The 21908-nt window shown below is 34.5% G+C and overlaps 3 protein-coding genes across 10 annotated transcripts in view; 2 read left to right on the top strand and 1 right to left on the bottom strand.

The window, feature by feature from the left end:
- Positions 1–145: 145 nt before the first annotated feature.
- On the top strand, positions 146–5499 carry LOC122567593 (helicase SKI2W). 4 transcript variants are annotated; one of them, XM_043726317.1, is made up of 12 exons: positions 146–270; positions 593–699; positions 784–1093; positions 1175–1844; positions 1914–2145; positions 2294–2547; positions 2634–2781; positions 2861–3139; positions 3234–4144; positions 4233–4591; positions 4659–4837; positions 4903–5499. In XM_043726317.1, the coding sequence occupies exons 2-12, from the start codon at positions 673–675 to the stop codon at positions 5230–5232; spliced, it is 3699 nt and encodes a 1232-aa protein (XP_043582252.1). In that variant the 5' UTR covers positions 146–270; positions 593–672; the 3' UTR covers positions 5233–5499. The 4 variants fall into 4 exon arrangements, with proteins under 4 accessions (XP_043582252.1, XP_043582253.1, XP_043582251.1 ...); XM_043726318.1 differs by having other exon boundaries at positions 252–270; positions 596–699; XM_043726316.1 differs by lacking the exon at positions 146–270 and adding an exon at positions 445–504 and having other exon boundaries at positions 596–699.
- On the bottom strand, positions 5483–6829 carry LOC122567607 (protein SEC13 homolog). The gene is made up of 3 exons (XM_043726349.1): positions 6454–6829; positions 5947–6331; positions 5483–5871 (listed from the first exon to the last, which is right to left on the bottom strand). Exons 1-3 carry the CDS (start codon positions 6693–6695, stop codon positions 5563–5565), a joined length of 936 nt encoding a protein of 311 aa, XP_043582284.1. The 5' UTR covers positions 6696–6829; the 3' UTR covers positions 5483–5562.
- A 62-nt stretch (positions 6830–6891) lies between these two features.
- The window catches only part of LOC122567591 (balbiani ring protein 3), a 39093-nt gene continuing 24076 nt past the window's right edge, over positions 6892–21908 (top strand). Inside the window, exons 1-6 of one of the 5 annotated variants that reach the window (XM_043726288.1) lie at positions 9490–9625; positions 9693–9811; positions 9885–10152; positions 10264–11232; positions 11333–12178; positions 13001–13523. The gene's annotated coding sequence lies outside the window, so the exon portion shown is untranslated. Of the gene's footprint in view, positions 7021–9489; positions 9626–9692; positions 9812–9884; positions 10153–10263; positions 12179–13000; positions 13524–21908 lie in introns of those variants that run through there. The other 4 variants (XM_043726293.1, XM_043726292.1, XM_043726290.1 and 1 more) reach the window with 4 other exon arrangements.

The raw sequence follows: 21908 nt of genomic DNA, 5'->3' as shown, positions 1-21908 counted from the left end.
ATCTTAACCTACATATTCAGAGAAATAATGTTTAATATGTATAGGTTGGCGAGATTATCTGATGAAAATGAGCCAAAATACAATCTCATATTGAATGTTTTTGTACAAAGTTTTAGTCAAAAAGATTTCATGTTCATGATAAATCTTGGAATACATACATATCGTAGGTAGTAGCCTATTACCAGGTATTATCAGGTATTTCTCAAGGATGAAAATTCTATGGAAATTCTGTCGGCATCCTACGACTATGTTTGACCTTTTGTCAAGAAGGTGAGAGTTAGATGGAGTGAACGCAGGATGTTTATAAACATAACCTTAAATTATTTATATCATCCTTTTGGTAGAACAAATAAATTATAATTTTATTCTTTAAAATATTAAAATCCCGTATTGATCTAATAATATATATATTATAGTTTTAATTATATCATATTTAAAATGAAAGGAATATATATTATATAAATAATACTGCTTTTTATATCACATCTTTATTATTAAAAATTGGTATTTACTAGCTTTTATCTTTTAGATTATATATGTGTATTATTATGTGATATGTTATAGGTGTATGTTGATCAAATTTTGCTTTCAGTAGTGTTTCCTCCAATAAAGTGAAAAAACTAATGAAATAGTGCATTCTGTTGATATTGGATAGATATAAAAGTAAGAAAGATGGATGTAAAAGCTGATAAGCCACAGGTAATTTTTTTCTAAAGTTAATTTATGTTTTAATAAATTCTTTAAAAAATTTATAAATTATTTAAATAATTTTTTACTTTACAGTTACGATTTGAATTGCCACCCATTTGGCCTGATATTAGAGCTGAATTAAGGGAGCATATAGAATGTTTAGATAATCTTCCAATATACCATCTAAACAATACACAATGTTACTGGCCAAGGAAACCTGATATTTTATCTCTTTTGGATTGTGACTTAGCACCACTTGGTACTATATTAAAATTTGATCGTGATCCTGTTACTGGGAAACTTGGGGAGATGCATGAGGTAACTTCAAAATCAGCAGGTGAAACTGCACGAAATTCTATGTCTATGACTCGTGCACCAGGTCCAGCTAGTGATAATATCAGAGGTACTTGATAGAAAAGATTCTATAATAAAATATAGCAATTTTCTAAAACATTATGTAAATTAAGAACATGTACAAATTTAGGAAATACTAGTAATATTCCATTCTGGCCTGGTGGTTTTGATGAACCTGAGATAATAATGAATCCGTCACTGGAGGAAATAGACTTTGAAAACAATTTAAGAACCTTGGCAAAAGGATTTAGTGCAGGCGTAGAATTTAAAAGTGACAATTGTACTCCAAAAGAAAATACAGCAACTGCCACAGAGCAGGAACCATCAGAATTAGAGGAAAAAAATGAAATTGAAAGAATAGCAGATAAGATCAATTTAATGGACATCATAAAGGAAGAACAAGATGAATTTGACTTTTGGAAGTCAGAAACAAAAGAAACAAAAGAAACAAAAGAAGAAACTAAAATAAAAACTTCAGATATAGAACAAGCAGCATTTGATGAAATTGCTTCGTTCTTAGAGGAAGCAGATATTCCTATCTTAAATATTTCAAAAAAACCTGTGGAAACTGCAAAGTCAAAATGGGCAGAACAAATAGATGTGTCTGTTCCAATAACTGATTTTGAAAAACGTATTCCTGAACTAGCGATGAGTTTTCCATATGAGTTAGATACTTTTCAGAAACAAGCTATTCTTAAATTAGAAGAAGGCTGTAATGTATTTGTGGCCGCACACACGTCGGCTGGGAAAACAACAGTAGCAGAATATGCTATTGCATTAAGTCAGAAACATATGACAAAGTAAAATCGCAAATTATATTTTGAATTATATTCTGGTTAATTAGCAATACTAATTTTGTTTCTTTTTAGAGTTATTTATACATCTCCCATAAAAGCGCTTTCAAACCAAAAATATCGCGATCTTAAACGAAAGTTTGGCAGTGTGGGATTGTTAACAGGAGATTTACAAATTAACCCCAATGCTTCGTGTCTTATTATAACCACGGAAATTTTACAATCTATGTTATACTGTGCATCAGAAGTTTTAAGGGATTTAGAATTTGTTATATTTGACGAAGTGCACTACATCAATAACGACGAAGTAAATAAAAATTTCAAATGTTACAGTTTTATATTATATTTATATTATATGTCATTATATATTATATTTATATTATTCTATATAAATATTACAATTTATATTTAATATTTATAATCATGATATATTTTATTATCTTATGTTATGTTAGCGTGGTCATGTTTGGGAAGAAAGCGTGATCCTTTTGCCACAAACAGTTACTCTAGTAATGTTGTCTGCAACTGTGCCCAATCCTTTAATATTTGCTGATTGGGTTGGCCGTACTAAAAAGAAAAAGACATATGTAATAAGCACATTAAAACGACCTGTACCGCTCCAACATTATTTATACACTGGAACTGATGGTAAAACTAAGGACAACAAATTTTTAGTGTTGGATGAAAGTGGTCATTTTCTATTAGATGGGTAATCAATGATAATTTCTATCTTTAATGTGGTGTATAAATTTTTAATGAATAATCTTATATTGAATATAAATATTATTATTCCAGGTGGTACAATGCAACAACTACGCAAAATCCGAAAAATCAAAGTAATAAAAATGCTAAAGATGTTAAAAGGATGCCAATGCAACGACAGATGACTCCAAAACAGGAACAAGTATTGTGGAATGCTTTTATAAGTCATTTAAGAACTCAGGTAGGATTAATACTTATATATTGATCAAATTTTACTTATTCATCTAAACATATATAAACAATTATTTTTGTTATGCCAGAACATGTTGCCTGTTGTTGTCTTTATGTTATCACGAAAGAGATGCGATATGAGCGCTGTATTATTAAGAAACGTAGACCTTACAACCGAGACTGAAAAGCACACTATTCGAACTTTCTTTCAAAATAACATTCGGCATTTAAAAGGCACCGATAGACAATTGCCGCAAGTGCTTATGATGCAAGAATTATTAGAAAGTGGAATTGGTATCCATCACAGTGGTATATTACCTATTTTGAAAGAAATAGTGGAAATGTTATTTCAAACTGGAGTTGTAAAAGTCAGTTTTCCAATATACTATATTTTCTTCCTTAATTTCATAATGTATTTACTATTTTTAAATTTTAAAAGTCGCCACCTTTATGGTCTTGCAGTTACTATTTGCAACAGAAACATTTGCAATGGGTGTAAATATGCCAGCACGCACTGTGGTTTTCGATTCTATAAAAAAATATGACGGTACTAATTTTCGAATACTTTGTCCTTCTGAATATGTACAAATGGCTGGTCGAGCTGGTCGTAGAGGTCATGATACAGCTGGAATGGTTATAGTCATGTGTCGAACATTGGTGCCACATTTTAACGAGTTACAAAATATGATGTGTGGTCAAGCTCAGAACTTAGAATCTAAATTTAAAGTAACATATTCTATGGTTCTAAATCTGAGAAGGCTAAATGAGTCAGTAACAGTTGAAGCAATGATGCGAAGATCTTTTAAAGAATCACCAGTAGTTAAAAACCAAAATAATTACAAGATACAATTGCAGAAATTGGAAAATAAACTATCAAAATTGCCACCATTAACAGATCTACAGAAGAACTTATCTGACTTTTATCGACTAGCTGTTGAGTATCTAGAATATCTTAAGTATCTGAAATCCTATTTTTATGAGACTCAGAAAAAAGCAATAAAATGTTTAACAGTTGGTAGAGTATTGTTGATATCATATGAAAGCCATTATAATAAATTAGCTATATTACTGAGCACTGTTCAAAGTAAAGGTAGTAGACAATACAGGGTATTAGTCCTTAAAAATTCTGATGCAACAAATTCTGTCAAGGAAACATCATTGAAAGAAAAAAGCGAGAAAGCTAAGAAATCCGATAAATGGTACGATATTGTTGCTTTAACGAAAAAGGAAATATTTGTACCAGTTGGAATTCCATTAGATGAAGTGTTAACTATAGCTGCATGGAATATATTGGAAATAACAAATTGTGAAATTAAAATAGATTATAACTTGGTTTTGGCGAATTGGGAAAAAAGACAAATATCAAGATTTAGGTAAATAGCGTGAAGTTAGAATTAAGCGAAATTAGATTGCGTTTAATTTATAATTTATAAGACATCTAAACTCTTGAATTATTTTTAGAAATGAGCCTCCCAGTCAGACTATGCAAACAGCTATAGAAGAATTAATGACATTATCTCTTAAAGCTTATCGCGATACTTCTGTTCTACAACCATATCTGCAAATGAGAATGAACTATGATATCGATATGAAATTAAATCATTTATGCGAATTAGAGAAAGCTATGTATGATATTAATTGTACAGAGATAGTAAATTTCGAAGAGCACTTTGAAGTTGTATACGAACGAAGTGAATTAGAAAGCGAAAGGAATAAACTACAATTGAAACTTAGCGATGAAGGATTAAGCTTGTATCCAGAATATACAAATGCTGTTGCACTTCTTAAAGATTTGGGATATATAGATAATGACGAAAGAGGTTTGTTTTCTTTCAGATTATCAACACGAATTAGTTATGTATAATAATTTTATCTTATTTTTTATAGTTGCATTAAAAGGTCGTGTTGCTTTACAAATGGGAAATAACGAATTACTAATCACCGAACTCATTCTGAGAAATGTGTTAACTGTACGTCAACCAGCTGAAATAGCAGCATTGTTGTCTGCTTTAATATTCCAACAACGAACTGATATTGAACCAAATTTAACGCCAGAATTAAAGAAGGTATATATATTTTCTTGATACGAATTAACTATTTACTGTGACATTTAAAGATTTTTTGGTTACAGAATTGCCTTATAATAAAACAAATACATGCCGAATTAGAAGCTTTAGAACAACATTATCAGTTAGTAACGCTGCAACCACTAAACTTTGGTTTAGTAGAGGTAGTTTATGACTGGGCACAAGCAAAGTCATTCGCCGAGATTATGGAGAAAACGGATGTACAAGAGGGGATCATAGTACGATGTATACAACAACTAAGTGAAACATTACGAGATGTAAAAAATGCAGCCATTACTATAGGTGATCCCGTTTTAAAGGAAAAAATGGAAGAAGCCTCTACAGTCATTAAAAGGGATATTGTTTTTACTGCATCCTTGTATACTCAAAATTAATCGATTAACAAACCCATGTATAATAATTTATTTAAATGTGTAAATGTGCAGAATATTTTCTACTTTGATCAATGAGATATATGTATATTTTTATAATTTATACACCGTTTATGAATCATATGCTGTTCAAAAAATGTACAGTATGACATTTCTTTACCATAGATGTAAAGTACTAAAATTCAGTTTAGTCTGAAAATTATATTTCTTTATGTATAGATATATGATAAGAGTACAAAGTAAATGAATAAAATTGTTATTAATATTGAATAATTCTTTTAATTTACAATGCTTATTAGTAAAAAATATCATCCTATATTTTATTTTCAGATATTATAGTGCACGTTGTTCCGTGTTATTAAGATTTCCTTGACCTTTATTTGTCTCAGAAATACAGGTCCATTGACCTTCTGTATTTTCACGCCAAAGGGATACTTTATTATCTCCACCACTAACAGCTAATATACCGCCAGTTAACGACCAACTAACATTCCAAATGACATCGTCGAAAACATTAAGAATGGTTGGTGTCCAACTAGTATAATCATTGGAGGTCCATACAATTACACGACGATCTTGTGAACAGGAAGCCAAAGCTGCTTTGGATGGTCCAACTGCAGGTGCCCACGCAACATCTCTTATCTGTAAGAAATAAAATATTAAATTACTGTCCTTTTAATTTATATTCCTAAACTTGAAAAGTGGCAAATGCATTACCCAATCACTATGTGCTTCAAGTTTGTCTTCTTCGATCCACCTATCACCTTCTTCTTTCCAAATTTTAACTAAATTGTCACAACCACCTGTGGCTAATCTCTTTATTGGTCCATTTTTTTGTGTTCCACTAGCATCAAAGCTGGGTTCAATAGCAGGACACCAACTCACCGCATTGCATCCAATGGTATGGGCATTTGTAATTTTTTGTGTATCCCATGTATCTCCATTATTAATAAGTATGGACACTGAACCATCAGAGCTGCCACAGGCTAAGATTAAGCCAAATTCATGTGGTGCCCAAGCCACTGAGTTAACAGAGGAATCATGACCATTGTGTTCATAAATCTTGGTCCATTCTCCTAATTCTTTCCAAATAATTACTTTTCTATTGCAAGAAACAACGTAAAATAATTTCAGATCAGAATAGTTAGTTCTAATATATTGCAATTTCTATGAAAAGGAATATATTTTATATGTATCAAAAAATGGTAACAAATTGAAACATACCGATCGTAACTACAAGACGCTAAAAGATTTCCAAATTTAGGATGTGCCCAAGTAACTTGCCATACAGGTCCAACATGACCCTTAAGATCGGCTACTAAACTTTGTGAACCATTTTTTAAATCAAAGATTTTGACCGAGTTGTCACTGGAACAAGTTGCTAACCTCAAACCATAATAATCCATTTCTGCATCGTGAATCATATCTTCATGACCGGTGTCAACCGTATTCAAAACTGATACCATTTTTATGATACTTTTTGTTCAAATTTTGTTAACTATATTTTGAAAATTATTAAGTTATACAATTGTAGGAGGGACAAAGAGGTTATGTTGTCCTGATTGTTCAATGCTTGTCACTTACGTGGAAGCATGTGCGCACTGGCTGTTAACGCATGATTACTTTGCGCAACTCGTGTGTAAATATTAGTGCCGTTATATCTAAAAACTGAATATAAATTTTTTTTTGTGATTTTGTCAAAATTATGAGGAATATAAATATTTGTTGTACCTTTATTATAAACTAAGCACTACGACTTTATACATAAGGACTAATAACCTTTTTTACGTGGTATGTAGTAAAGCTTTCTTGTTTATTTAATTTCTTATATCAAATTGGAATCAAATTTTATTCTTATTGATTTACTACAATAACATATAGTAACTTACACATTTTCACAATATCATACTATATATCTTAAGTTTATGCTTAAATATTAACATTCATAAATCATATTCTATATTTCCAAAAACCAGAACAGAACCATATTTAGAATAAAATGATCTAAACTTAACATGATGCATGAGCATGATAAAACTCGTAATTGAGTTTCTGATCGATTTCAAAATGATCATGTACAAATATTTAACCTGTCACTAAAGAAAACAAAGTATAAATTCATCATTCGTAAGATACGCTGCTGGATAATGGAATCGCTTTATGTTCATTGTTTCATTCGCCCTTCAATTGGTAAAGGCTTTTAAATTCGTTCGTTTTTGTTCTGTTAATGAAATGTTATATTATACTACATATACTTTTGAAAAGCTTTAAAATTAGAAAAATTTAAATAAAATAAAATGAGAAAGAATTTTAGTTACATATAATATTTAGTCATAATATTGAGAACTTTTTTACAGATAAACTAACAAGTTAATTTGTTATAACGATGTTCCACTTTTATTAATAATTAATATAGGAATCCCATTTAATTTTATTAAAATTTATCCGAAATTATACATACAGTAAGATATTTATAATATAATTACATTAATAGAATATAAATGAGATAGACGACAGGAATTGATAGGTAACATAATAATTTGGTCATTATTCGATTGATTTAATCTAAATCCATTACGGTTGAATTGACGAATATTTTCACTCTAATTACTATCTCATCTTAATATAAATTATAACGATTTGATGTTCAATTTCACGGATATTTGAGCGACATTCATCATTAATTTATCCCAACTTTAACCGTCACAGCGTTACCGGAAACACACAACTCAGAACACATGCTTACTGTGTGTAACGTCCTTACGTACAGAAATGTCATTAGTTCATCATAATTCACGAAACTGCGGTGCAACATAACATAGTATACGTTCGTGCAAGCTTGTCCCTTCCGGCATGCCGATAATGACAAGGCTCCTGGCGTTGCGTTGATAAGATGGATAATTGATATATGTTTCCCGAGAACACACGTACATATGTACATATACATGTGCACTTTCTTGATCCTATATACATACATATAAGTGCAGATATATACACGTACGTAACGTTGCGGGGTACTATAAAATTTTCAATATGCTGCACGGTCGAGTAACAATTACTGTTACCGCTAATTACGTTTACTCGTATAGGAGGTAATGAAATCACGGCTGGAATTGTTTATTGATCGGGTAGTAGGCATCGCGTGGATCCGCTGTTGAATTTATGTAGAATAACCAATGGAAGCAGAATGATCAATGAAACGAATTCGATAGTTCCATTTTCTTATGTTGATCTTTCGCGCTCCAGTAACTTCCAATCGTACATATAGTAGCTCAGAAAAGCATTTGAACACTTAACATAGCAAACTTTTATGTATATATTGTATGCGTTATATGTATAAAATATTTTGAAATTCTATTAGTACTGTAATGAGATACGATTATCATGATTATATTGGTCTTTGAAACCAATCTAAAATGTATGTAATAATTAGAGGATATTTACTCTAAATATATATTTAATAAAAAATTACTCACCTTAAACAATAAATGGAAATATTTCTATGATTTCTGCAAAATACGAGTTATAGCTTGTAGCACAGGCTTAGAGATAGCTCAGATACCGAGATCGTCTTTAGTTGTAGTCTATTAAATATCTTGTAGTTTCTATGTACGTTTTTAGACTTGTTTCAAACTTTAGCATTATAATCATGATAGTAAGGTCTCATTATGGTACTAATGAAATTTCAAAATTTTTTGTGTAACACACATAATATATGTTCGAATATTTTCATAAACCTTTGTATGTATGTCTGACGAAGAGAATATATGGCCATAGACGAAGTGTACAATAGATCTATCACACACAATACGTCTTTCTGTCCCACGTGACTATGGACCTCACTTATTATTTTGGTGTGATTTGCAATGTAATTATGCAGCAAAGAAGTTGCAATTAAAATTGAACATTATGAAATTACAAATTCAAATTCAACTCGAAATCGAACTCAAACTCAAATTGAACTCAAATTCAAATTGATATTGAAATTTGAAGTCAAATATTCAGACTCAAATTCTTTCCAAATCAAATTTGTAATATGCTTCATGTGCATTAGAAAATGGGACAGAGACATAGCACTTGATGTTTGCTATGAAAACTTTCGAAATAGTTTAACAAATCTAATGATATTAATTTCCAAGTTATTTCCCAAGTTATGTATTTTCAAAACTATCTTTCATAACTAAGATAATGGTGTTGACATTGAAAGCCATGGAGAAGGTATTGTATCGGGGTCCCAAAAGTTTGCTACTCGTACCTGGCGCAGGTGTAGCATATACGTATATAAAGCATTCATGAACTTCGCTTGATTCAACTGAAATTGCACTTATCACTAACATATGTGCATTACACAGCGTTACCGTGTAACGTGACTTTGTCGCTTTGCTCTTTTCCAACGGTAACGAAACGAATCAACGTTAAAAATAGTGATTATTTATTAAAATTGCATTATTTAAATTTCGCAGGATGCTGGTGAAAATGTAGGTCTCCGCTCTCCGGATTTTTATGGATGGATCGTAAAAGATACATAACGTTGTAACTGTATACAGGCTTTTTAAGAAATGACGCTCGCGACTCGAGCGAGGTACTTATGATATATGTAGGTATATGCATCAATTTATTTCATTAAAATAATGCAACATCCTTTTCTATTCCAGTTGCATAAAATGATTAATATTTATTTCTTAAAGAAGTAAGTGAATTATTGAAAAATATAAATAAATAACTTATATATTGTTTTACCGAGACACGAAAAATATATTAGGTTAATAAGTACTTTGCAGGAGTTTAAGAAATAAAATTATAGAGTCCAAGAGAAGAAAGAAATGACGACGATATTAATCAAATTTTGTCATAATTACAATATTAAAAAACAGAATCTAATAATCTAAATTGACAAGAAAAAAAAGAATGAATAAATGAAACGTGAGTCTTTAATGAATTAATCTATAACTTTACACAATTCTTAATATTAGAAATCTACGTGAATTAAAAATTTCTTTAAAATATCGTATGCTGCTTTGTGATAATTTTCAGAAAGAAACTAGAAGGGAAATCAACGTAGTTAGTAGCCAAAAAAAGATTCGAATGGTTTCGATATATCGTAGACGTAGTTTTCCCAAGGTTCGTTAGCCCAACAACCGAAAAATTTGACCTCGTACTCGAGAGAGTGGCTGGTTCGTACGGAAATTCAGGGCGAAGGTTCCAGAGGTTCCGGTTACGATACCCGCTACAGGTCGCCGTGTATACGTTAGTATCGCGGCAAGATCCGGGCAAAGGAGTATCAGGAAGAATGGAAAGGGGAATGTCGGTCACTGGGCCTTTCCTTGCGATGACGGTACTCCGTTTAGCGCCTCGGGGCCACCTAGGAATGTTGGAATGGCACACAACTTGAAAAGTCTCTCGTCTTTTCTCTCCCTGCTTTCCTTTCTCTCTCCCTCTTCGTATCCTCCTACTTCTCTAAGTTGGTAACATTTGCGTCTGCGTCTGATACGACGTACATCTGCTTTTGAATACGCCATAAAATAAATTTGATGCACGAAATATAATGTAGATACGCAGTTGATTGAACATCATATAGATTATGAATACGTTCTACGTGTAGTTTATATTTGGTTCATGATTTATGTATAGGGTCGAAAGTTGTTCGAGGTAGAACTTTATAATTAATATTTTGTATTCTTTAGAAATATTTTCGCTCAATCTTCGAGGGTAAATGATATTAATAATACATTAAATTTCCATTTAAATAACGTTTGATCAAATACCAATCTCTTCTGCCTTCTTATCTTCTTTTCTAAATGTATATCAAAGTAGACTTGTTTACTTTTGCATTTCAATATTATCGTGCTTTGACATGCCAAAAAGGGCTAAACACAGAGAAGCTTTTAAATTCCAGCCAGCTTCAAAGCGCTCCCGTTGTAACTTATTTACCGCTCTCTCCGCGGGTGTTACACTTTTTCGGTAGATTACATAAAAACCGAGAAAGTTCAAGCTCGTATTTAGGTAGCTAGTGCCGCTAAATCTCCAATGACTTCCCTTCGAATTTCTGTTTTTTGAAGAAACTTCTCGTAGAAAATTCTAAAATGTGTTCCAATCTTTCCAGCGCAACCGGTAACGCGCAGAGGAAGAGAAGAAGTGGTCCGCCAGAGGAAGAGGAGATTCATGGAACGTTTACGCTTGCCAAACAGCGCCGTTTCGTTTGCACGTTTGCAACGATGGGGGCCGGTGAACGAGAGCAATGGACGGTCGTGCGAAACGGCAAAGCTAAACGGCAATGCGAAACGGGCGCGGTTCACTGCATATTTCCATGGCGGTTATAGCCCAGGATATCGCGCGAGTACCGTAAAGGTGAAGAAGCGGGTCGTTGCCGGATCGAATTCCGCGCGTACCAGCTCGAACCACATTAATTTTCAGCGTGCGCGCTAGAATTACACCGGATCCTTTTGGTGAGAAAAATGGAAGGTAAGAAAGATGGGTGGTGCTCAGTTTTACCAGTGCCTATCTCCTCCCTCTCCCGGCTTCTTACCGTGTTGGTTCGCCTCCCTGCGGATGCGGCCGCTGCAACCGCACTTTTTCGTGTCTACAATCTATAGGCAATACTACGTGGAGTACCGTAAAGTTGGAAGGAGCAATACGTTCCAGAATCGAATTCCGGACGTGTCTGTGCGAGCCACATGAATTTTTCCCCAGGTTCCTCCCGCTGAGTATCACGCCGACTATTCTTGAAGGAAAAAAAGAACGAAGGAGAAGGAGTCGAGAAGGAAAGGAGAGAAGAAGAAGAAATAGGAAGTATCGAAGTAGGAGAGACTAAGAGGGACATGGATCCATCGTGATACACGAAGAGATCGAGTCTTTCGTAGGCAAAGGCCGTTGACTGTGACGCAGTGTAATTCCGGATGGTTTTGGGTCATCTGGTCGATCGATGGCCCGTTTCATCTATTATTGAAATGTAAGCATCGAACGTATCATCATCAAGTTTTACCTTTCCGGTTGATAGAAACAGAACCAAAACGTATGGAACGTTTCATGGGAAGTTGGTTGATCTACAGATATTTGCAGCTTGTCTCTGGCTGATAGAGAAACGGTTGGCGTGATCGATATTTTAGACAGGCTGGTATGTTACAGAGTGACAAATCGTTCCAGGAACGTTGTCAGTTGACAGACCATTGTGTCGCGAATAAAGTATTATTTTAAACTTTATTTGTAATAAATGAAGTACGAGGATTATTTAAACAAGAGGCGAGTATTTCGTGCGAAATGCTGCATTAGGGTATAAGCAAAGTTTAAAAGTTTCATTTGGCTATAGTTAAAAATACAAAGTACTTTAGTTTTAGTAGTTTTAATGGAGTAGAATATTTTTAAAAACCACCGTGAATCGATTTAAGCTACAGGGATTACCGACCACCTTATTTCTTTCTCGATACTCCTTGGTGAAAACCGTAAAACACCGATTCCGTTCATAAAGTCGAGAAAAAGTTAACGTTTAGTTAGCTAAACTAAATATAGAAAGGAGAACCCAATTAAAAAAGTAATTTCGCTCGCTATTATAAAACAAATTAACTTTAACTAAAAAAATCCTTTTACGTTATTATTTTTGTTTATTAAAGATGTTAAATTTCTATTTAAAAAAGCCACTTAAAAAATCTCACAAAAACATATAGAAGACAAAACTATAGACTATAAGCAGTACCAAAAAAATGCAAAAAAGCATTAAATATTTCTCTATGTATCTATTATTTAACCAGATGTTTAATTCAACAAAATTTTTCAGAAATTCATCAGTACTGTATCGAACATTAATGGCAATCCAACGATTTTGTCGGAATTTTTCGACGAAATTTTCGATGTAAAACGATCGAAGCCAGTACGATTGGCGTTGCACGTTTCCTGGTGTTACGCCGGTGTCCAGAGACTGGCGTACGTCGACAGGGCCGTAGAATTCTAGAAGGGGGTCATCATACGAGGCCGGCTCCGCCGAACGCACCGAGCCAGGACAGTATACGAACGTCATTCGGCGCGGACTGAGCGGCGAAAGGCGCGTTACCTGCGAGCGGTACCGCAATTTCGAATCGAAGTTTGCTCTCTCGTGTCTGCTTTTCTCTTTACGAACGGGAACGGCTTGCGATTCAGTGCAACGATCATCGTATAAATCTACGCGATATTTGCGATTTCTACGTTGAGCCAGTGCGAGGAAGAAAGAAAAAAGATCACGAGGGAGATCTACGGATTGTTTCACGGAGAACGGAGGATTAATTGGCTGCACGTTTCCACGCGTGTGAATTATAGAAATCGAGGTACGTCTACACGAATTGATTTTTCCACTTCGTTTTTTTTTTTTTTTTTTTCATCCGATTCATTCGATTTTCCGTTGCGTTCGCTATGAAATGTCGCGTTCCGTGGGATCGACATCCAGTTGATTGAAACTGTTCTTTCTTTACATTTTTTAAATTGGGAAAGCTTGTTGGATATATATTTGTTATTGAATTAGACAATTTTTAACGCGAATTGTCTCGTTTCTTTTACTTTATCTTTTCTTGTCTAATTGAATTGGAAGCTATGTTTCTCCTTCTCTTTTCATTTCAAAGTGAATTTAAGTGGATTACGACGTCGTTTAGATTTTGAAGATGATGGTACGTGATTTTGCACGGTGGATCTTATTTCGGTTTTAATAGACAGAGCTTCTCTGGCCGCGGTTATTCGCTGTTTTATTTACGGAAGGGGATACTCCTTCTGAGTTGAGAGCACGAGCACTTTGCGAGCCCGTGAACTGCAGTGACTCGCTTGTGTATATGTATATACATATGGAAATGTGTGTGTGTGTGTGTGTGTGTGTGTGTGTGTACCTATCTTCTTATTCTGGTTGATTAAAAATGCTCCGGTAAAGCTTGATGAATTTCCATCGCGCGCGAAAGCTGTCTCGTCTCGCGTTCTGAAAACGCCGACTTCATCCGTGGGATGTTCATTAAATTTGCATTATCCTCCTAGAACAATTTCTTTTCAAGTTGCAGCTCTGCTATTTCCTAGCCATATATCAATTATACATGTACCTATTCCCCGAACAATTTCCTTTTATTCTACGTTAAAATTGTACTTTTCTTACAACTTACAAGCAACATGGTAATATTTAAAAAAGCCAAATGCCACAATAAATTAAAAGAGGAAAATTCTTCGTATGTACATTGCACTTTATAAAATATTCATCTTTTGAGGGAATATTGGTACACATGTAGATATACAGAGTTTCTCTTTCAAAAGATACAAAGGGAGTTTACGTTATAGTTAAACATTTTCTAATATTATCTCGTTCAATATTTTTAAGTATAATTGAAAAAATTAGAAATAATTATCTTCTTCCGGTATTAAGCAACAAATTTATTAAAAAGTTAATTACTTCCCTATCTTGAGATGCACTAATATAGTGAATATTCTTCCACGGACCGTACATATTAGGGGCGTTCAAGCCGAAAATTAAACTTGGACTATTTTCATTTGTAATTCTGTAACGTTGCAATTACACCGTTTCTTGCTTTGTGACCGCTCCGAAAAAACCTTCGGCCAACCGGCGGATCACGTGCACGCGATTTTCTTTATTTACTTATTATAGTTCCCGTTTTATTCTTATCTCTCTGTTCCATTTTTTTTCTCTCTTTTTTTTTCCCCCGTTAGAAATTACAATACCGAAATTACGCGTATTTTCTTATGGAAGCTGCACGCATGAAATTCATGGGAATCGCGCTGCGTAAATCACAACGATAAGTCTGGCCGAATCACCGAGTCAATTAATTCCTGTGAAATCCACCGAGCCACGAGTTGGCATGTCCACTTGTGCGTGCACTTTCTAAAGCGGCAAGAATGCAATTTCTACATGTCTACACATATGTACTGTACGTACACTATTGCTCATAAGCATCCGGACGCATCGATCGATTTGTAATAACAGTATGTAAATTTTATCGAAGCGTACGAGTAATAATTCCATAATGATGAATTAGGTATTTGAGGTAACGCTTATTATTTTCTTATGGAATCACCGAGTTATAAATATAGATTAGTTATTAAAAAACATAGCAATAATATATTTCAGTATTTATTATATATATGTATTAATATAATACATACATTTGTTAAAAATGTGTCCAGTTGTATTAACGTGGCAAGTGCTTCTATTAGTTGAGAAGGCCCTCCTTAGTCCATTTTATAATTCAAAAGTCAAAGAACGTGGAGATAAAGAATCCGTCAAAGAACAAGCTTCTATAAGGTATGACAGTTACAAACGTCAGTTTTATTTTTAAAATCAATTTAATCAAGTTATAATGTATTATTATACGTAGCTATAGCAATTACAGAGAATAAAATCGTTGCAGTTTGATTCGACCGTAATTTCCTAATTAAAATACACCTTGTCAAGAATAAGCAAGTGTTCGAGTACCTTTGAGCTGTGTAGCGTATGTACAGATGTTTTCCTCAAATCCGCCACGGTGTTTCCAGTGAGAGAATATTCTTTAACACGATGTTTCACGTACTTACGACTCCCTGCGCGAAGATGTGCCCCGGGTATTAATTATTCCCGCTTTCTTTGCATTCCTCCCTCGCCGTGGCTTACGTGCGTCTTTTGTTAAGGCTGTACTTGCTGGCTGGAATCGATGCTGTTCAATAGCGAATGTAATCTTCTACCGAGGCTGTTGGAAATTGCGACTGATTCTACGTGTTAGGAATCGAGAGAACCGTGTTCGTGGCGCGATGTTATTAGGGCTTGTTAACGGTCTTTTAAGTTCGCATGTGTTCCATCTTCTGGACAGGGACTTCGTACGGTTGCCTTGAGAATATCAATATACAGGGTGTATCATAACATATGGTAGTCACTTTAGGAATGAACAAGAGGCACGAGAACAATGAAAATGAACATGTGTCCTATCTGGTCTTGTTCCAAAATTATAACCATTTTTGTGTTTCAATAATCTGCAGCTGCTTACCTTCGTTGGAAATGGTCGAAATGGTTACCCTCGATCTGTATACAAATTTGCAGTGGTCGTGTTAAGGAATTTCGCAATTTTTCAAAAATTCCAGGTGTATATCGAATAATACAGATCGAGGGTAATCATTTGGGAAATAAAAATAGCTGTAAATTTGAAACAAGGATAGGTAGAACACCTGTTTCTTTGAATTTTTATCATTGTCTTCTCGTTTCCTGTCCACTCCTGAAGTGGGCCCCATATTGTACGATACAACCTGTATATTGCCAATATTTCAATGTTCTCAACTAAAAGGATCAATCTGTACTGGTAATACAATATTATCAATATCTATTGATAAACTGCATTTTTGTTGAGAATCTTGAAATATTGACAATATTACCTAACATTTTGGGCAAGTTGAATTTTCTCCCTTTTAATCTTAAATCTTCTTCGATTTAATTAATACTTTTATGATTTATGATTTATATATAGCTAGTAATGCTGACTATTCATTTGATTTTAGTTCAATCAATATACATTTGGAACGAGTTAAATTATAATTAGTAGGCTGTGGATGTTCGTGCATATCCGACAAACGTAAATAATGAAAAATGTACGAGATTTCGCATAGATCAAAGATCAAAACGAAACGATTTTGTTAGATATTTTAGTTGCACCGCGCGACGTAAAGTTCGGAAATGGAGGTACCACGGTAACGTGTGCAACAATGATTGTTTAAATGGGAAACAATTACTATTCTCATTGGGGAGGGATTTCGATCCAATAGAAATTCAGCTTCGGTATTTATGATACTCACATCTAGAATTACAATGTGTGCTTTTAGAGGCGCGGAAACGCGCTTTGGAGCAATGAAACCGACTATGGCTGCAATTTTCAAGTAATTACTCGAACGAGTAATGAGAATCGATACTTCGAACCTGTTATAAAGTTTTGCGCCAGTCTTCCATCATTTTGTATTTTATTACGTGATAATATTGTATATTTAATCAATATTGACACGTAAAACAAGATCGAAGCTCGTCACTATTGTCATAACAAACCATACTGTTCTCATTTTGGACGTTTCATTCTTATTGTTCTTGATATTTGTTTAATTTCATTATTTGTCCATTAGGTAACGTTTCATAAACAGCATTTCACTGGTCGTGACGAACTATTCAATGAATGCGTACTTGCCTGATTATATTCAGCAGCCAGTTTCGCGCAGTTTGAGCTCGACAAATAATCGTAATCGGTATTTGTCACTGGGCAGAGACATTAGTAATCCTTTTACTATTGAATTAATATCTCGTTTACGTCAATTTTTGCTAACCCATAACGAGTCTGCGTTTGTTTTCATCGTTTTGCATTTCTCTGTTCCAACTCTGTCACAAACGAGTGAAATGACGCTCTGTTAATCCTCTTGCATTTGTGGATAAGATATCTTGTGATGCAATGTTGTTTATGCGATGCTCTGAACCGGATATTTCACCTTTTCTTTTACAATAAAACATAAGATATCTCGTTCATGGATCTTTGTAAGAAATAGTTTGAGACATCTCATTTATTGGCGTGGCAGAGTTAAGAACACTAACCATAAGTTCTGTTATACTTTCAACCCTAAGCAAACATAGTTTCCCATTCATCCCAGGCAAACTAGGTCGTCCATATCCAAGCCTAATCTTTTTTTACTATTCCACGCTTTGTAAAAAAATTTAAAACAGATGTGGGATGTTCCACGATGCTTCTATTATATTATCCAAGCATGTTTTAAATCAAACGTTTGAAACCTTTTTCGATAAAAGTAAAAATTTACGAATGCCAGCTTTTTTTTATCTGCCGGGCCACATTTTATTGTACTCTACGCTTTTGTAAAATCTGATAAAATTTTGGGAAGCTCGCCAATATCTCTATTATATTATAGAATTACTTTTTACATCAAATGTTCGAAATCTTTTTCTTTTTTTTGAGAAAGTAAAAATTAGATGAAGAGAAATCGAAGGATGGACTTTTTCCATTCCTGGGCTTAATCTTTTACCGCTCCATGTTTTCCAAAAAATCTGGTAAAAATCCTAGCACGTCCATTAATAACTCTGTTACTTTATAGAATCGCTTATTGAGCCAGACGTGTTTTCATGCGTGACTTTCTAATTCTAAATAATGATATCAATTAAATATTAAATACTACTATACTAATATCAAACGCGTCAGATATCTTATTCCAAGTATCGTCTGAACAAAATTGCTTCACCGGATATGTCCATAAATGTGAAAGGGCTAAAAATTTGCTGGTTCATTTGCACGAACCGAAAGTTTCCGATCGAAACGTTCTTTCATTGTCGACTATTGTCAAAATCCTATTGTATCCTATTGTATTCTACGTTCGATTGTTATCGTGCCAACTAGCTGGACTGCAACCCCGAGGGTTGCGTTGACACTAACCAAAAAATCGGAATTTTCACCGCGTTCCTTCATCCTTTTGGTCGGTCGTGTATATTCGCGGATCAACCGATTCGTAGTCACCGACTTTGTCTTCGTGGTACAAGACCAGTGGCACAAAGAGTTTCCAATAGCGTTTCACGAAGAAAGCGGTCGCGGTTCTCCTCAAAGAAACCGTTTATCCTCCTTTGTGGGCGCGGTCGAGATCATTAAACACGCGGATATGCGTCGAGCTTTTTCTAGAACAGGAGATTGGATCCTTTTTTCACGAACGGTATCAACGCGTATTTTAATCGCGTCAAACTTTGAATTACGATTTTGATGGGGTATCCGTAAATATTACCCATCTTTTGTACGAGAGAAAAAGTTAAGAAAAGATAACGAAAAAATTGATTGGTCTTGTTTCCAATCATTAATTCTTGGTCATTGGATCTGAGCTGTGAATAACTTTCGTATTAGTTTTCCAATTTGAGATCTTGAATGACCGTGGTCCGGACTTGTTTGCATATGCCTTACTTTTCAAGTATTCCCGAAGGAAAATGTCTGGCGCTGTTAGGTGAGAGGAGTGAGGGGGCCAATGAATTCACCGTAATCCTCTTTGTATTTGCATAACGGATTACTGACTTTGATAAAAGTTGTATTATAGCGACACATTGTTGAGGCGTCAAACGACCGTAATAAAATTATATGACCCATACTACACGATTGTTTGCTAATGATTGATATGACTTCAACGCAAGACAAATGACGCTAAAACAGAAAGGTATCGATCCTTCCACGACACACCGTATGAATATAATAAAGCACATTATCTCATATATTGAAAAATAACAGTTGGAACTTGTACATATTATCAAACCTGTTACTCTAACGCGCAAAAATTTCACATTATCCACAACAGCCGTAACTAGGTAACTTGTAAAATTTCGCTACTAACGTTACTTTAATCCAACAACGAAGTCCTGATTTCTCCCGAGTGCCCATCTGCACGAAAACTACCCTATCGTCGAAACTTTTATCCACTAGCTTCAGCATGAAATTTTTCCAAATATATGCATTTTTACTAAGTACACACGATATACATACACGCACGGATATTGCCGCGACAAAAGTATCGTTGCATCATTTTTCCAAACCTTTGCTAACCCCAAAGAAGATCCTGTAGAAAATTGGAACGTCCCCATTCGCCGGTTCAGAAGACCGGATCGCGATTTTCGTTCGAAAATAGAGAGGAACCTCTGTGTGCTTCCGCCGCTCGTTTATCCCGTATTCATTCGAACTGGATGAATCCTTTATCCCTTGTACGTCCTTACAATACGTTGCTTTCTCCCATAGGACAGGACCAATGGTTCCTGGTATATCTTTCTCGAATTTTGAATGAGTCGTCGAACAAAATATTTCCACGTCAAGAATCACGCTTGATGTTCTTTCAGAAGTAGAAATGCAGAGCGTTGAGCCAGTTAGTCAGAGCTTCCCGCGAAAAGACATTCACTTTTAGATGTGTTATCGACAGCTAGTTTTTTGGAGGATGGGTTTTTATAGAATTTTCGCAAGCATGAATCCTAAATTCATAATCATGATTTATCAAATAATAATTAGCTAATAATTAGATCGCAGATATTTATGCAATGTTATATTTCTGTGAATATAACTAAGTAAAGGAAATTTAGATAAAAAGTCGTTCCATCTATCAAACGTTATAACGAGTACTTTGGATGCTTTATATATTTTTACGTATCATATGTATTATCTACATCTTTGTACGTTTCTCTCGCAAACGCATAAAAATAATCTACCAACGATATTGATTTAATTGTGCAGGAACGCTCTATAGCTGTTTTAAATTTCAAAGGAGTCGTCGGACAAGATGTTCCCAAGTAAAAAGTCCCTCTCAATCTTTTTCTTTTTCAATGGTGGAACAACACATCCTCAGAGTTTCGACGATTTTCGACGTCTCGCGAAAAGGCATCCACTTTTATGGCATTCAGTAACCAGTTTTCCTTCGTCCCCGTTGCACAGCGTCGTTCAACGGCGACAACAATAGCACACGCGTCAAATAGAAAGTACACACAGTAGCCAGGCTTCGAACAACGGGTTGCGTCACGCTCGCTCGAGGAATGTTCGAGCATTCCTCTGTTTTCTGTTATTCCAGTGTTGCATTTTCTTTTTTCCCTTTCCTTTTTTTTATTCGCTTTTTATCCTGTTGTTCCTTTTCTCCACGACGTTTTTCCCTCGACCTGTTTCGCCCGGCTTCGTTCTTTGTTTCGTCGCGTGCCAGGCGACAGTTTGAAAACGCTCCTTTTCACGCGGTTCGACAATGCGAGCCGCGAAAGGAGGAAAGCATTACGTTGGTATCATTAGTAGCGCGTGGAAAATACGCTTTTTCCACCAAGCAGCCAACTTTCTACCCGTCAACGGGGCATAGAAATGATCTGGAACGACCGATATCGCAGAGTATCCGCGTTTTGACTCGCAGTTCATCGGGGAATCGGACACATCGGAGAGTTAATCAGATCGGAACACACCGGCTCCCTTGAGATTTCCTCCTGATGCTGATTTTCATCGTGACGTGTCGGTCTTTTGTCCTCTGTTTGACGGTATACAGAATTAATTTCTATTGTTTGCCTCGTGAGTTGGAAGGATAGAATAGCCTTTTTGTATGAAAATAGGTCAGAATTTTTAAATCGTTTCATTAGCGATGTTTGATGGAAGTAGAGAGCAATGAAAGTAGGTCAGAATTTTTAAGTTATTTTTTAATTTTTAACTGTAATATTATTTCAATAATTTTAATTGTAATATTGTAATAACTAGTGTTTGTTATATAAAAAAAAATAACAATTTTAAAAGCATTTTATAATTTCTAATCGTAATAGTATTCTTGAGTCGTTTTATAATTTTTTTAATCGTAATAGTACGAAGCGAATGTCAGGCTGATTTTTTCGTATAAAGATGGAAAATTTTAGAATCGTTCTATAATATTTAATCGTAATAGTATGAAGTAAGAGTTAGCGGTGATTTTTTTGTATCAGAATCTTAATATTATTTTAGTATCGATTTGCTTAATATTAGATTTTATAATAATATTCTCCATTCATTTTTCACTTATCTTTTATGCATGTTACGGTGAATATTCACGAGCTCTTTTGTGTTCATGCCCCAACGGGCAAGCAAACGAGTTACTAATTACACATGGTTGTATTCATAAAATTTGTGCAATTTCTTTATCAAGGGAATAGCTTGTAAATGTGGCTAATTAAGTCGTCAGATAAATGTTTTTATTATAAT

Source organism: Bombus pyrosoma, linkage group LG5 (genome assembly GCF_014825855.1).
Source record: "Bombus pyrosoma isolate SC7728 linkage group LG5, ASM1482585v1, whole genome shotgun sequence".
Lineage (NCBI taxonomy): Eukaryota > Metazoa > Arthropoda > Insecta > Hymenoptera > Apidae > Bombus > Bombus pyrosoma.
Note: the sequence above shows the minus strand (reverse complement) of the source record. Positions and strands in the feature narration are given on the sequence as shown.